A 17,461-nucleotide genomic window follows, 5' to 3' on the forward strand; every position below is an offset into this window, starting at 1 on the left:
ATCAAAGTACAGGCCAACTACTCAAAGCATTTTCCCGAAGACCAACAAAAAAATCTTTTCATCACGAGGTGTCTCATTCAGCTTGATAAATGAGCCAAATATCTATTGTGAGTCAGTGGGGAAAGACTTCCGGGAGAATAGTAAAATGTACAGAAATATGCCAAGTATTCACCCGGGGCTATTCAAATTATGATTTATTGTATTTGAGGTTTCCCCGATGAATTTATATGAGGACTTTGAGTCGGAAATCACGTTTTTGACAACTGCTTCTAAATGGAGGAAGTTTTCCATTAATGCAAACAACTTTGTGACAACAAACTGAATATCAAAGAAAAACAAATATTTGATAGGTTTCTTATCTGTTGAAATATCAAATCATTTATGAGTCCCTTTGTATCGGATAGATTTTTCCTGGAATGTGTTTCAGTGCTTTATTTTTTCATGAATATGGAAGGACAGCTTATTTTCTTATTTCTCTTTATACTTTAATCAACTTTCATGGATTTTCTATCACATTTATGTAGCAGATGTATATTAATAGTCATGAACTTTCATTAGAAGTTTCATTTAATGCTATGATAATTTATTTTCTGTGAGTACCTGAACTGAAGATTACTTTGAAGATCCAACTGTCCTCAAATAATCACCTTACCATGATAGCTGTTTTGAATATACAACTCCAGATAATAAGGCCACCTAGAATCAATTCCAAGTTTAACATTCATTTGTCCTAAAAGATGAGCTGTATGGTTAATTGCTATATATATAAACCTGTATCACGCATCTCTGCATTTTTTCAATTTATTTATAATTTCTTTCTGTTTGTCAAGTGATGACTTTGTGTCTGTGTTTCATTTTACCTGAATCATCTTATCATCTGTTTGATTTGCTATTATGTTGGCCTCTCAACTACAATTGATTATCCTAAGATCATAATTGCAGTTATTGATTAGCATTTCATCTTCTCAAAATATGACTTGTGTGACCACAGTTTCTTTACTTTTATGTATATGGTTTTGATTTGCATGTGTCTTTTTCATTCATTCTTCAAACTTTGAGCTTTTACTATTTATTTTAAGAGTACTGCTCATTTCATATTTTGTTTCTAGATGCTGTCATCTTCATAAGATTTACATCCTGCTGTGTAATCTTTATTTTATTCCAATAATTATGTTCCTCTATTTCATTCATATTTCTGTTATGAGTTTTGGTATTATGATTTCCACTTCATGACCTTTAATTTGTTTTCAACTTTCTTTTATTCCCATTTCCAATCTCCTTCTCATTTCCCTTATGATCCTACCCACGCTTGGATTATCCTGTTTAAATATGTACATGTATGTGTGTTGCCTCTCTGCTTTTTGAGAAAACAAACTCTCATTTGTGTGAAACTGTGCTTTCATTTGATGTATATTGCCCCTTTTCTATCTTTTTGTCTGACATGTTTTAAAAATCTTTGTCTGTTTGTTGCCGTGTTTGTCTGTCAAATGTCAAATTTCTCTTCATCTTCCCTTGTCTTCTTTAATACCATCATCTTGCAAATATTCCCCTATTGATGTAAACACTAACAAACACATATCCAACCTATATGACCCCAATGACCTCCAACGACCCTACTGACCCCATGTGACCCCATGTGACCTCACAGGCACTCCTTCGTAGGGGGCGAGGACGTCTCCTATGACCCGGTCACCAACTGCTGTCTCTGTCTCCAGTGCCAGCGCATCACAGAGGCTACAGGGTAAACAAACAAACAAACAAAGAATATACAAATTGTAAACAAAGTTGTAAACAGTTTTAACAACATTGTAAACAACTCCTCTTCACCTGCTGTTTCTGATGGGGCATGTTGCTCTGGTGTGACTAGCTGTCTGTATCTAATTCAGTGCTTTTTAATTTTTTTTCTTTCTTCAAATTTATCTTATTCAGCCACTTGTTGGATATTAATTGCCTTCATTGGATGCATCTAATGCTTGCAGAAGTTATCTCCTAATACTTGCTGTTTGTCATTATTGTTTTCATTGTCACTGTCATCATTGTATGTGTCATGTTACCCCTTTCTTCACTTCGTTGTGTACTTTGTGATGGAAGATTCTAACTTTTACTCACTTCTTGCATCATTAATAGGTCTCCCAATATCTTCCTCCCACTTTGTATTCCTTTCAACGCTTTGTATGTTTATATATTGCCTGTAATTCATTCCAGTGTTGATCTTTTAGCAAGCATGTCTACATATATATATTCATGACTCTAATGAGTTATTGAAGAAGTACTAATTTGATTAGATATTTAAACTTAGTGACTTTCAACTAAAATGTGTGTAAGGTAAAATCTTTCTAACCCCTTTATGTACATGTAGCCTGCATGTACAAACTGTTTAGCAATAAATTGCTGAGAGACATAATGATGTTAACTCAAAAACTTTAACATAGAATAAACACCCTTCTTGCTCAGAGCAAACAATGTTTCTAGCATATCAAATAATAATGATAATAATAATACTGGAGTCTTGTATATAGTGCTCATGACTGGCACACTGCCACTCCTGGTGTTCCATTATTATTACCCCTGCTTTAGCATGTACGGCTGCCATTGCTGTCTTTACAGCACTCAAGCATTTAAAGCAAATAATTACTGCCAGGTACCTATTTGCCTCACCTGGGTGGAATGTGGCAAATTGTAGATTAATGTCTTGCCAAAGGACATTCGTGATGCAACCGGGATTTGAACCTTGTACCTTGTGGTTCACAGTCCAGAGACTTATCCCCTAGACCGCAATTAACACCTCTACGTAATCAGTAATGTAAGATGAATCAAAGTGGAAATTATGTTTTTTCACTTCATGACAAAAACTAGCCCTCTTAACATCCCATTAGTATGCTACGTCATGTGTTGATGTAAAGATACAGGAAAAGAGCGAGAACAAATTCCAGATGCGTCCTCGAAAGCTTACCCAAAATAACCTTTTGCAGATCATGCCAAAAACATTCTCCTCTCTTTTTAATTTGATTATCAATCAGAGAGGTAACTCTATCCAATTCTCACTGATGACATTTCATCCTTCCTCGACTCAATTACCCTTGTGGGCCCCGTCTTTATTAGAAACGAAACTCTCGGATTCCTCCCATCTTTTTCTTCTTTTTTAATCTTCTGAAATGTCGACACATGGCGGATCATCAGTCAATTAATGCCTCGTCATTAAGACAATGTTCAGAGTTGATGCAACGCTCCAAACGCAGACATTTCATTTCCTGATAATTGATTGTCAGTGAAGAGGAGATTTATCTCATTTAATGAACGTATGGAGGAGGGGGCTAAGGAATAGGGGAGGGGGTTAGGAAGTGGGGGTGACGGGGTAACGGAATAGGGGAGTGATGAAGGAGTTCATATCTGTATAAGACATGGTCCTTATTATAAACCCACTGGATACAATTTTACTTTGCTATAGCACATATTTAAGGATAAGGGTCGGGCGGGGTAAAGAATTTGGATAGGGGGGAGGGAGTTTGTCTCTTAATAAGATGCGATCTTGACTTTGATAAAAAGTTGATTTTGAAAGAAGGGGTAAGGTATAGGGATGATGGCAAAGGAGTAACGGTGGGGGTAAACGTATATTGAAGAGGGGGGGGGTAAAGGCATAAGAGTGATAGTAAAGGAGTAGGGGTGGAGTAGTGGTATAGGAATTGTAACATATAGGGGCAGGGTAAATGGGTAGGAATGGGGTTATAAGGGGCAATGAGGTTGGAATATAAGGGCAAGGGGTAGCATTACAGGAGTCGGGGGAGGAGGGAGGGGTAAATAGGTTGCAGAGTAAAAGGGTAAGGGCAGGGTTAAGGGTTATGGTGGGGGTAAAGGGGTGGAGTGAGTATAAGGGCAAGGGATGTCATTAAAAGAGTGAGGTGGGATGAATAGGTAGGAGAGTAGAAGGGGGTAGGGTGTGGATAGAAGTAGGGAAGGGATTAAGGGGTTCATATCTGTATAAGACATATAGTCCTGATTACTGATGTTTAAGAAATCTTATTCTTCATCTGTTGTTCCCATCCACCTGGAGAGGTGATAGATTTGTTAATGATATTTCTCGTTTGCCATATGTGTTTTTGTCATGAGTGATACTATGCTTTTAATTTCAATGTCACTGTCGGTGCAGCCAGGGTGACGTAATATTCTCATCCCTGGCATATAGTTAAGAAGAAAAAAAACATGAATCTATGAAAACCTATTCGCTAAAAAGCTTCATCTTTTTTTTTTAATGAGATAATTTTTTCCTTCCCGAAATATGAAGAAGTACAGATCACTTTAGCATGAAGGACACATGAAACATTTTCAAAACAGTTTTCTTCTTCAAAATGATCATGCAAGAAATAGATTCAGGCAAGTCAGAAACTGAATGGAGCAATAATTTGCCCCTTTCCTTAGATATTGTTGTGAATGGAGAAACAAAAGTACAGATTTATCAAACAAAATTCAGGTTTCTTGGTAACTGTCAGTTTTTATACTAAATCAGACTGGCATCACATTTTCGTTATTGAATGCCAAAGTCACATTGACAGTTACAAAGTCCTGGCATTTTATTGAAACAATTATCTGTAATCATAATCCATGCAGTATCATTTTCATATTTTGACATCAAAAATCAATGCAGAAAATCTTGAAAAGCATTCAAACATCATCCCGCTAAAGCCAGTCCATTAAAGAAAAACCAAAATCTGCAGCAGCTGGAGCTGAACAGACAAACAAAGACATCTCCATTTCCCCCCATCTACCAGTTGATACAGGCGACAAGAAACATATAGTTGGCAACATACTCCCCTACATATCTATTTGCATCCCATCTATCTCATTTCCCTTCTTCGTCATTATCTAGTTCAACCGCAAACTCTCTCGATCCGCCGCGCCGAGCTTGCCTTTACAAATTTGTCTTTGGGATTTGGCAAATTTTCTCAGTCGCCCCCTACTTTTGCAAATACATCTTTGGGAATCAAATCTAGGGAAAAGTATTTTGTGGGAACGGGATGGGGTAATGAATAGAGTCTGGACAGGAAGATGGCTGTTGATTGGAATAATGGATCGCGCTATGGGGGTGTCGTGTATGTAGTCTGAAGTGATTTATTTGTCCAATTTTGTAAAAACTTTTGTGTCACTGTAGAGGACCTGTAATGGATTGTATCTTTGGATTTTTCAGTTCATATTGATGGCAGAGTTGCAGAGAATTCAAGGGATTATTTAACTTTTGCAAGATGAATTGGAAGTGTTATTTGTTCATTGTGATTCTAACAATTTAGAAAGCCTGAATGATTGAAAGTAATTTACAAAATACATTAAGAATTCAATAGCCCTATTTATCTACACATTACATTTTTTGTCAAATAATCCAGCCTTCTTTATGTTTTTTCCATAGCCCCCCCCCCCCAAAAAAAAGGAGTAATAATAAAATTGAATCAAAATACCTTTGAACGAGTAGTGACTCTTAAGGAATATATATTTTTGTCTATTTTGAAGTGCAAAATTAAGTTAAAATTTAAACACAATGAATGTAAGAAAGCATACAGCATAGCTATAAAAATAATATAAAATACTTAAGTGGTAAAAAAAAAGGAACCATAGCACTTTACAGCACCACAGAATATGAAGAGAAATCGTAAATACGTAGACTAAAATACGAGTACATCACATTATATGAGGGAAGACGTATGTTTAGGGGATTTCTGCCTGTATGTATCTGTCTCGAACGAATCCTTTTAGCTACCCACATTGCTGCATATTTTCTCTGTCATCTTTACCAATTCATAAAAATGATGACTCTATATAGAGGAAAAGATTATTTTCAATTTCCCCTGGGTTCTCAAAGATAGATCTGGTTCCTGATTTGTCTGCTATTCGTCATTATACTCTGATCTCTTTCACTAATGTATGTCCATCTTCGATATCAAGTCGTTATCAGCGTTCAATTAATATTAAAAGTTCTTATTTAGGATGCAAGCGTCTGAAGTTGAAAAAGATACTCAAATCAATGAATTGTTCATTGATGAAAAGTCCTTTTTTCAGTCTGTGCCATGAAACAAGTTACGGTTTGCAGGTATTCTAAGGAATTAGTTATTCCTGTATAAGGTCAGATCTAGGCTTTTGTAAATAATTATCACTTTTTAAGTACATTTCATGTTAAAAGTTGAAAGGACATTCCCTCCCCCCCCCCCCCCCTTGGGCATGCCACATGACATGGAATAATAGTGCACCCTTAAATCTGGCATTAGGTTTTTAGGAAAACCAGAAGTCAAAAGCCATACAATAGAGAGGATGACCAGGGGTGAGAAGATTTAGGTAGGCAAATGGATGGTATTTGACATATGAAAATGAGGTCCTTCGTTTCATTTGAACACCAATGATTGGCAAGTTTCCTGTCAAAACATCTGTGTAGTGTGCCCAATATGGAATGGATATCCCTTTTAAAATTCAAAAGATAAAGTATGATGCAGGCTTGCTAATCTGAATATTTGTGCTGGCAAATCAGACTTTTGATTAATGTCAGGATTATATTGAAGCCTATTAAAGGAGGGGAGGGGGGCAAATGTAACATTATTTAATGTGACATTTAAGTGATTAAACATAATTGTAATTCTTAAAAGCCATTTGTGGAACTAGATTAGATCATGGCTTCTCTGAGTTATATCAGGATTAGGTTGTGGTATTTGTAGAATTCCCCAAGTTAAATGTTATACAAGACTTAAACTGAACAATGAAAATATAAGAAGTGGTTTAGTTTTCCATGCCAAGTAATGTATCAATTAATAGTTTAAATGTCAGTTGTACTTGTTAAGACTGTATAGAATATGAGATATTAGTTTCTTTTCATTAGAAGAAATGTTAAAAGTGTGAATTCTCATATTATTTGGAGAAGAAAAAAATAGGATTAGTATTTTTCTGGTTACATAAGAGCTATTGTTTAAATATTAAGTTTTGTTTTATCAGTTCTCTTCATAATCATAATATTAGTACCATTATTATTACCACTAGCAGTTGTAAAACGATGGTGTACATCCATCTACAGGTATTAACATGATTAACATCAATAACTGATATTTTCTAAAGATATGTAGTATTATATAGTGTCATAGGAACAGTAGAAGTAATTGGAACAGTAGAAGGCAAATATAATCGCAGATGTAGCAAAATTAATAAAGAAATGCTAACTTTGTTTTCTTTATCAAGTATGTTTCAATACTGATCCTCAGCAACCACTTTTGCACCATTTTGCTATGTGTTCATTTCTATACGTGGGACGAATGTGTCTTCAAATATAGACACTAATTGAACAGAGCAAATATTGCCTCCTTTGCGCAGACAATGTTGCAGTCCATATTTGCTTAAAGCCCAAGCTCGAAGAATGGTTTTGAATACAGACATATTGAAGGTTTTCGTCTTGCAATTGCAACAGTGAAAATGCAGGATCGAACAGGAAGCCAAGGTTTCAGCATGAATTGTGAACACTTGATCAATGCTTAGAAGTTGTTTATAATGGAGATGATTTCGAAAAAGAAAAAAAAATATCTATCAATGAAAAATGGCTTACATCAGTAAATTATTCTACATGTTCACTGTTAAGGTTTAGTGAGCATTCGTGAACAAAATACAAGAAAAGAAGCATTTCTCCTTAAAATTCAACTTTTGATTCACTATTTTGGTTGTATCTTTAGATGATTACGATGATATCAGTTGGATATAGATAAGTGGTTTTTTCTTAGAATAAAAAAATGCTTAATACTGTGATACTCCCCAGCTTTATAGCTAAGCTACTGTGATAAGGCACTCAAGCATTTGTGAATTCTCTCCCTGTTGAGTTTCCATTAACCTCTCCCATGTGGAGAGTGCCAATTGTAGATTAATGTCTTGCCAAAGCATCTAGCATCATGGCAAGAGTAAACAAGACAATTGAGAGTAATTAGAGGTCTGTATCGTTCTTCACGATTGTTAAAGGTGGCACGACTCTTCTCTGCTTGGTTAAGCAATTTGGATTAAGGCGTGACACGGACACCGTTTTTCATGGCGATATTTATAAGCTATCAGGCAAGAGAAGCTAACCCACATAGATGAGACTTTGATGCCCGATCGAGATGGTTGCCAGAGAGACGACTCTTATGACGGCGCCCTTGTCTGTCCCCGTGGAGATGATAAAAGATGTATTCTGTGTTGCCACACGATCCGGTTTGGATGAATCTCGAGGGGCAAAGTTTGCTCTGTAAATGGGAGAAAATGGGATGAGGAACTTGGCATTGCTCGATAGAATCTAGATTCTACCAATCCCCGTCCAGCGGGAATGTGTTCTGTGCATACAATTGTATTGTAGTACATATGTCTGCCTCAAAGAATATATCGCTTTAATCAGCAAAGCAAAATGTATGCCTTTTGATTCATTATTGTTCTGATAAGTACTTTTAAGTACAATTCCCTTGTTTGGAATGTAGAATTGTTGTGCCCTATAAAGCAAGTTCTACATGTGCTGACTAATCGTTAACTACTAGCTAATAATTCAGTAGTATTTATCTAACAAAATTAGTTTGATTCCCTGAGGTTAAAAACTGCATGATTTTTTCTGCTAATGAAAAAGAAAAGAATAAACTTAATCATATGTATGATATATGTATTGCTTATTTAATTGCATTGATCATATATGGAGTTGTGAATAAGCATACAACCCTCCTGATTGTAACATAATGTCTGTTTTAAGCTAGAAGGGCATTAACTCATGTACTTTCACACAGAGTTAACGCCCTCCTGGCTCTGAACAGATAATATATTTAATCTAGCTTTTAACAATCATTGCCATACAATTAGAAATGTCACTTCATGAAAATGTTAACCCACATGTTTGTATCGAAAAAGAAAATAGAAACTATTTAGTAATAATTGCAGGAGTAAATATTGACTATTATGTCAAGTTGTCAGTGGTTGGGACACAAAACCCTCTATGCTGTGGACTTTGTTTATTACTCCTACAGGTTGTGAATTGCACAACCACCTTGTCAATTACCTGAGGAATGCCAAATGATATGTTTGGCTTGTTTGCACATAACATGTATGAGAAAATATTGACTAATCAAGCCTGAATGTGACTTTTATGGCACTATTCTTAAAGTTAACCAGCACACAATGACTTGAATTGTTCAACAATTTTCTGTGAATTGTTATTAATGAATCATTATCATGTTATTTGAATAAATGAGGAAGATATTGATTATTCTATACTTGTAAATAATGAATCTTTCAGTCGCCTTGTTGTTACATAATTAAATGAGAATATTGATGATTCTCAAAGTTCAAGGCTTTCTCGAAAGATGGTGTTGGGCCACTATGCAGTCATTTGCATGAAACTTTGTCTGACCAGTTAATGGCACAACAGTATCCTCAACAGGGGATTGGGTTCTATGGTCTATGTGCTTGTCATGCATGCACTCAGAGGGGTTGGGGTTCAAAACTCTAAAGGGGCTGCATATACATTGTAGTTTCACGGTATCACTGTTTTTTTTTCTTCTTCTTTTCCTGTGCTTGATGCGCTCTTAGGATTGAGCTATAAATAGTTTTGTTTCATTTAAGACTTGTAAAGAGAATAACTCTCAATATTATGAATGTGATCCCTATTTTGTCAGATCCAACATTTTACTGATTTTATAAATTACATTGTATCTAAACGGTTTATTTTTTAATATTAAGGTGTTATTTGTCAAAAATTATTTAAACTCAAACAATCCAATATACCAAGTATTCTAAGCAAATGTTTTCACATTCAGATATTTTTTTACAAATGACAGATGACTAAAAAAATGTTCAAAACCTGTTTTTGTAATAATTCACCTTGGCTACTTACAATACATCTTTGTACATTCATTACCAGCTCATTACCACATATTGTTAATTTTGTTGCCCTACAACATATCATAAAATTCAAGAAAATAAAACCTTCTTTGAAATTTGAGCTTATGATGTTGTTTTTAACATAATTTATTTTCTTCTGCTATATCATATTTTCAGGGTTGCCCTACCCCCGGGAGAGAAGGTCACGTACGACGGAAAGGATGTCATGTGCGACGCCTGCAACGTGCCAGGATCGTCGAACGACAAACGGAACAGGGACGTACAGATCAAGGCTAACGGAATCATCCCGGAGAAAGCCAGAGAAACGTCATCTGCCCCGGGAGCTATCAGTGAGTAGACCAGGTCCTTGTAGGGAAGTCTTGGACCAGAATTGGTCCTCTTTGAGTGCTAAATGTGGAAGTTTCAGAGACTTGACAAATTAAACTGATTTGTGACCATAGAATGGGTGCCTGTTCTAGTGCTAAAATAGATCTAGTAGATTTGGTTAGTTCTTTTGGTCATCTTTTGAACTGGCACATCCCTCCAGTGGCAAACCAGTAGACTAAACAAAATTCCTGAAAAGTGGTCTCATGTGAAAGTGAGGGCCCTCTACCATGGAGTAGCAATTTGAAATTCAGAAATGTTTATTCTTCTTTAGTGAGAACCTCAGCTCTCAACCTAAAGCTTGTCTGCACTAGTTTGGCCAGGGAGGATGAGACCTCCCTGCAAGGTCCTGTCAGATGATTTTCTCATCAAATCAGCTCTCAATTAACGTAAGAAAAAGAAAATCATGGGGGACCAACATGCACTGATAAGGCATTGTTTGCTATATAGAGGGCGCAAGTAGCTATAAGTAGTGCGGTGGGGCTTTAACATATAAATTTAGAGGTACTGTGTGTACATGCAATTCAGTTTCAATAAAGATTTGTACACTCTTCTTCCAAGAGACTTCCCATATCACATCCCCTATCTCATTTTTTTAGAACCCACCTGAGTGATTATTATGCATTTTCTCAGTAGTATGATAACATCTTGAATTAATTTATATTCTTATAGATATAGAGGAAAATAACTTTAATGATACCATTCTCAGAAAAAGAAATCTATGAGGGGGATGTGAGATGACTATCTGTTTGTATACTCCGGAAGTTGCTGCCCAAGTTCTGACTAGATGATAGAACATAAGAATCCTCATTAATCTCTCTTTGCTCAAATTGAGTCTCCTTTTCAGTTTCTGTGAAAGGGAAGTAGTTTACCACTCCAGACTCTTTCATCTTCTGGAGTTTAAACAGGTCACTTTCTGGGACAATTTCTTAACATCTTGTTCTTCTGCTACTCCTACATCTACATCTACTACTTCTACATCTATTGCCTGTAAACATAATACTTCTACATCTACTACTTCTACATCTACTACTTCTGCATCTGCTACTTCTACATCTACTTCTTCTACAACTACTACTTCTACATCTACTACTTCTACATCTACTTCTTCTACAACTACTACTTCTACATCTACTACTTCTACATCTACTACTTCTACATCTACTACTTCTACATCTACTACTTCTACATCTACTACTTCTACATCTACTACTTCTACATCTACTACTTCTACATCTACTACTTCTGCATCTGCTACTTCTACATCAACTTCTTCTACATCTACTACTTCTGCATCTGCTACTTCTACATCTACTTCTTCTACAACTACTACTTCTACATCTACTACTTCTACATCTACTTCTTCTACAACTACTACTTCTACATCTACTACTTCTACATCTACTACTTCTACATTTACTACTTCTGCATCTTCTACATCTACTACTTCTGCATCTGCTACTTCTACATCTGCTACTTCTACATCTACTACTTCTACATCTACTACTTCTACATCTACTACTTCTGCATCTGCTACTTCTACATCTACTACTTCTACATCTACTTCTTCTACAACTACTACTTCTACATCTACTACTTCTACATCTACTTCTTCTACATCTACTACTTCTACATCTACTACTTCTACATCTACTACTTCTGCATCTGCTACTTCTACATCAACTACTTCTACATCTACTACTTCTGCATCTGCTACACTTACATCTACTACTTCTACATGTTAATCTTCTTCCACATCTATTTATTCTGCATCTGTTTTGACTTTTAATTCTTCTTCTATTTCTACCTTTACATCTACTTATTCAAGTCATTATGTTGTCTTTTTTACTTGTACTTTTACTGTTTTGTCTACTTCTTAAACTGCTTCTCATATTACAGATTTGCTTTATATGGTGGTTGCAATATCTCTCTATTTACTGAGGGACTTGGCTTTAGTGTATTGGTTATAATTTAGGTCTTTCAGTTGAATATGCCAAGGTTAATATCGAGTCAAGAACAGGAGATACAATACTTGATCTTGTTCTTGACTTCAGAACATAAATTCCCCTGGCAAGAACCCGTGCTTGCCGACTGAATAGAGTCTGTTATTGAAGGCCGTAACTTCAGTAAGGCACTTATGTTGATAGATGGGTGTGCGTAAGCCCCCCATGTTTGTCCCTCCACTACACTCTGAGTCCAGGATAAGGTACGGGATATAACGCTGTGGCAGGTTGATTGACGAGTTTGGCTCGTTAATGTGTATTACATCCGTAGGTAGTACACACGCATGTTCCTCCATCCACAGACCGCCATTATTGGGAATTTTAAAGAATGCGCTCAAAAGTGTTGGATAAAATCGTTTCCTAATAATAGTGGTAAATTCACCTTATTACATTTCCATAATGATCATATTATTTTAAGACGTTAATGCTCACACAATTAATGACCTATTCAGTTGTCATGCCAGAACATTGGCAGTATTTATGAAATACTGGCTATTGACTTGCATGTCGATGGACTTTGGTATTGTCTTATAGTACATAAAATGTCGACCCACTTGTATACCTTTCAATTTATTTATAAGTTGTTTATACCCTCTATATTTCATACCAGTCTGAAAACATTTATGAGCAATATTATTATGATTCCTTTCGAAGGGGTAGTAATCCTTTAAAAACACTGTTTTCTTGGTAGACCAATTAAGGAAGTAATATTTATGGTAAAAACAGAGCATAGTTCCTGTATGACATTTTACGTAATGCAAAGGCGTAATTGTTTGTTCTGTTCTATGTTTGACGTCATACCTATAAAATTTAGATTTTCAAGTCCTTCCATCCTCGTCATTAATATCGCAGAAAGAATCCCGTTTATGCTTCAAAATCCTTCCAAATCAAACAAAGACGACGCAGTTTCTTAGGATAATCAATGCTCACTAGCATCACAGTCTAGTTTCAGATCCGATGTTATCTATAAACAGCATCAAGGTTGTCATATTTGTAAACCCACGTTTCATTAATGATTAGCCAGTCTGTTTATAAGCCTAGTCATCATAACATAAATATCTGATCTCAGATGGAATTGTTATTTTTTTAATGCGAGACGCTTTCCTGTATCAGTTGACGTCAATTAGATCTATTTTGTATTTTTTTTATACTGACTTGACCTTTATTGTCTTTCAAAACTCAATTTTAAATGAAGTCAAATAAGAATGTATGTCATTTTCAGACCGGTGATATTAATTAGTATGCACAAAAATCGTGGTGCAAAATTGCCTTTGTGGTTGTAAATTAGATGAGACATCAGGTTATGTAAACATCTCACGAACATCAAACAAATTTGTGAAATGTCTTTGAATCTTGAGAAATATCAACAAGATTTTAAAGCTTTAGTAACTTCCTTCTTTCTCAGAAGGTGACAGTGATAGGGTATTGTAAACTGAGAGCAAGAAGGGCTGTAACCCTTTCAGGATGGGATTCATTTTAAGGGCTAGGTTGATCATATATTGACCTTCAAATTGGCAACAATAATACTTTTCGTTAATTGCTACATTATTCTAACAAAACGTTATGTCTCTGAAAACAATATATATATATGGGCAGGAATGTGGTCATGAAGTTGAAAAATGGCAAATTCTAATCGAAAGACAATGATTTTGAATTTCTCAATGTGTTGCCAACTTAAGGATTTTAGTGCTTGTTATAGAATTCCTGACATCAAACACAAGATTGTCATGAAACAAAAAAGGATGCAGTGTGTGCAGAAATATTTTCCTTTTCTACTCCTGCATCTGGCATATTTTTAAGGCTCTGAATAAAAAAGTTATTGAGCCAAACTACAAAATGTAGAATGATCGTTGCGAAAGGGTTAACTATGTATCAGTATATTGGCTAATTCCCTTCTGGCTTTCAGCAGATGAGAGGTTAACCTACATGTAGTATCATCAAGATTAAAAACCAGCAGGGGAAATAACGCTGCCCTAGACTTCAGGAAATCAAAATATTTTAAATTCATTAACATAGATCAAGTATCTGATGATGAAAATGGCGCTGAAATTGAAAGTAGAAAATTGCTGTATCACATTTCACTTGGCTCATCAAGATTGCAATGTCAAAAAAAGGAATCTGGCAAATTGGCATTTTGATTGGGAATTAGGGCCGAAAGTAGCGGAGGATTTTGAGTGTACTACAAGTCTGAAGCATTCTCTAAGTTACCTTGGTGAGGGTATTTTCAGAGAGTGGTTTCTGCTATGTAAATAAGTATGCCTGTATGGGTCTGTAGACAGAAATGATTATTTAAATTTGTATTTCATATTTTGTGGAAAAGGAATGCTAAATGATGATGATAATAATGATTTGTAGTTATCGTAAAGTGCCTATCACAAATTTCATTTGTCTATGTGCTGTAATGTAAAACATAAAAGAAAGAAAAACTATGAAGTAACTAGAAAAATGAAAATAGGAATGGTTATATCATGTTGTAAACCTACGGTGTTAATATACTACAGTGTAAATATACTACTTTATACAGATTACACCAGTTTAAAAATTACATTTTATTACAAATCCAGGTTTGTTGGACAAATTTTTAAATATGCTTCCGTAGCAATGACTTCAGACAAATAAAAGAAAAAAATGGTGATAATCACTGCAAGCCTTGCCTATTTTTCAGGACAGCATTTCTGCAAATGGCAGAAACTGTGACTGTACGAGTAGCTAGCTTTAGCAGGTAACTTTAACCGATATCTTTCTGTGCTCTCTCTTCCTATCTTCCACCATCTTGTAGGATGTGCGCAGTGCAACGATGACATCACACAAGGGCAGGCCTTGGTAGCCCTGGATAAACACTGGCACGTCTGGTGTTTCAAGTGTCACAAATGCAAAAAGGTCTTAACGGGAGAGTACATGGGAAGGTGAGTGCACTTTTTTTAGCCCTCTCCCAGCTCGCTGTTTATGTGTCTCCTCGCCCCCTCTCGATCTCCCTATTTTGTTACTACCTAATTTTTTTCTCCTTACCCTCTCTTTCTTTCTCTCTCTCTCTCTGTCTTTCTCTTTCTCTCTCTTTCTCTCTCACTCCTCCTGCTCCTCTCCTTTTCCCCTTTCTGTCTTCTGTCTTTCTTTATCTCTGTTTCTGTCTACTCCTGTCTCCACTCTACTTGTTTCTTCTCTTCTGTTTCTGATTCTCTCCCCCTATTCTGTTTCTCTTCTCATCGTTTCCCTTAGTTATTTTCTATCTCTCCTTTTCTTCCCTGTCATTTTCTCTTCCTCCCTGTCTTCTTCATTCACTATCTGTCTTTTGTTTGTTACTCTCACCTCTCTCCCTGTTCTCTTCCTTTTTTTCTCTCTCTCTCTCTTTCTCTCTCTCTCTCTCTGTCTGTCTCTCTCTCTCTGTCTCTCTCTCTCTTTTTCTCTGTCTCTCTCTCTCTGTCACTCTCTGTCTGTCTCTCTGTCTGTCTGTCTGTCTCTCTCTCTCTCTCTCTCTCCGTCCATCTGTCCATCCCTCCCTTCCTCTTTCTCTACCTTTACCTTTGCTCCCATTTTTGTCTCTCCCCCTCCCCCTTGTCTCTCTCTCAGTCTCTCCATCTCCTTCCCTCTTGGTATTCATAGGTAGGTCAGGTAGCTCAAAGGTTTCGTGCTGATACCGGAAACATAGGAAATGAAGCGATGAACTTGAAAGCCTATCGCTCACTTAGATTGGCTTAGATTGAATTTCAAGATTCTATGAAACACTATAGGGAATTCCTATTTTCAGGGTGTACTTGAAGTCAATCAATAGTCTTACTCTGTAATTGTTTTTTAATTAATCAATATATCTTATTTCAAAAATTTCCCTGCATTTATGTTTTCTCAAACCTTGCTTCTTATTTACTTAATTTTTGTAAGTAAATATCGATAATCAGCTGCAGCGTTTCCAGATTTTAAATTGTTGCATGAAAGACATGTCCGTTGAGAGCCTGGTTCCAAACTTACATCATAGGCAAAATATATCATTAAACACAGCAATAAAGTTAAGGAAATATTGTTTTCTGCTCTTTTGTTTTGCTCAGAGACGGACAGCCATTTTGTGAGCGAGATTTCCACCAGTTGTTCGGAGTCCGGTGTTCGAGATGTGACAATTTTATCACCGGAAAAGTTCTAGAGGTGAGCATTTAAAGAGAAGGTTGAGTTCTGGAAAGAGTTGAAAAATAATTTGTGAGCGTTATCATTCTTATTATGCAAGTGTGGAAGAACATCAGATAAGACATGTTCCCTGAAAAGCATGGCTCTTCAAATGCCTTCATATTCTAAATATGTCATATAATATCGTAAAACTCGGGGGTAGGATTTTTACGCCACGTGTTCGTGTAGTCCCATATACATATTTCTGCGTACAGTGTTTGGAACTTTACCAAGACTTGGCCAAATTTCTTATCATTTTGATGATTCCAGAACCTTGCAATACACACAAATTCGTATATGCTAGATGATCAACCTTTTCTGGTCGATTCCACACCGTTTCTTTCACAATGCAATCGCATAACCAGAACTCAACTTCATCTTTAAATCAAATGTGGGGGTGGGGGGGTGGGGGAGGAGGAAAGAAAGAATGAAAGAATGAATGTAAGACATAAAGGATTAATTGATGAATGAATGACAGAAAGAAGGAAAAAATATAAAATTTCTAGAAATATAATGGAAGAAAGATGAAGAGAAAAGAATAGAAGAAACAGAAAAAGAAAGAATGACCTATGGAAAGAAGGAATAAAGAAAGATAAGCAAGAAAAGAAAGAAAGAAATAAAATAAGTTAGGAATGAAAAAGGTGAAAATACAGAAATGAAGAAAGATAAAGGTTAATGAAGAAAGATAAAGAGAAAAGAAAAAAAAGAAAGAAAAAAAATACAGGAACAAAGAAATGAATAAAGAATTTCCCTCTTTTTTCAACAAGTGGGGGGGGGGGGATATATATATTTGTTTTAATTGTACAGATTCCTGAATGTGTCATCTGTTCACTTATAGGCCTACTCCTTAAATGATCTCATCTAAAATATCTTGTTCTTTTTCACAGGCCGGAGACCACAAATACCACCCGACCTGTGCAAAGTGTGGTCGGTGTGGCAACCACTTCAACGAAGGAGAAGATATGTTTGTACAAGGTATGTCAACATTGCGACAGGTTGTGAAGGCCCATGAATTACATTATCTAAGCATACATCTAGACCATTTTTCTGTCTCTTCTCATTCTCACTATTTCTCT

General features: G+C 36.0%; 1 protein-coding gene across 11 annotated transcripts in view; it reads left to right on the forward strand.

Moving 5' to 3' along the window:
• The window catches only part of LOC579520 (actin-binding LIM protein 1), a 53,171-nt gene that overhangs the window by 4,705 nt on the left and 31,005 nt on the right, over positions 1–17,461 (forward strand). For 10 of the 11 annotated variants that reach the window (XM_030985806.1, XM_030985808.1, XM_030985807.1 and 7 more), the window contains exons 3-7: positions 1,649–1,741; positions 10,024–10,196; positions 15,013–15,139; positions 16,274–16,367; positions 17,273–17,360. In XM_030985806.1, coding sequence (XP_030841666.1) covers positions 1,649–1,741; positions 10,024–10,196; positions 15,013–15,139; positions 16,274–16,367; positions 17,273–17,360 — 575 coding nt within the window. The remainder of the gene's footprint in view (positions 1–1,648; positions 1,742–10,023; positions 10,197–15,012; positions 15,140–16,273; positions 16,368–17,272; positions 17,361–17,461) is intronic. The other variant, XM_030985811.1, reaches the window with a different exon arrangement.

Source organism: Strongylocentrotus purpuratus, unplaced genomic scaffold (assembly GCF_000002235.5).
Source record: "Strongylocentrotus purpuratus isolate Spur 01 unplaced genomic scaffold, Spur_5.0 spur5_scaffold_15, whole genome shotgun sequence".
Lineage (NCBI taxonomy): Eukaryota > Metazoa > Echinodermata > Echinoidea > Camarodonta > Strongylocentrotidae > Strongylocentrotus > Strongylocentrotus purpuratus.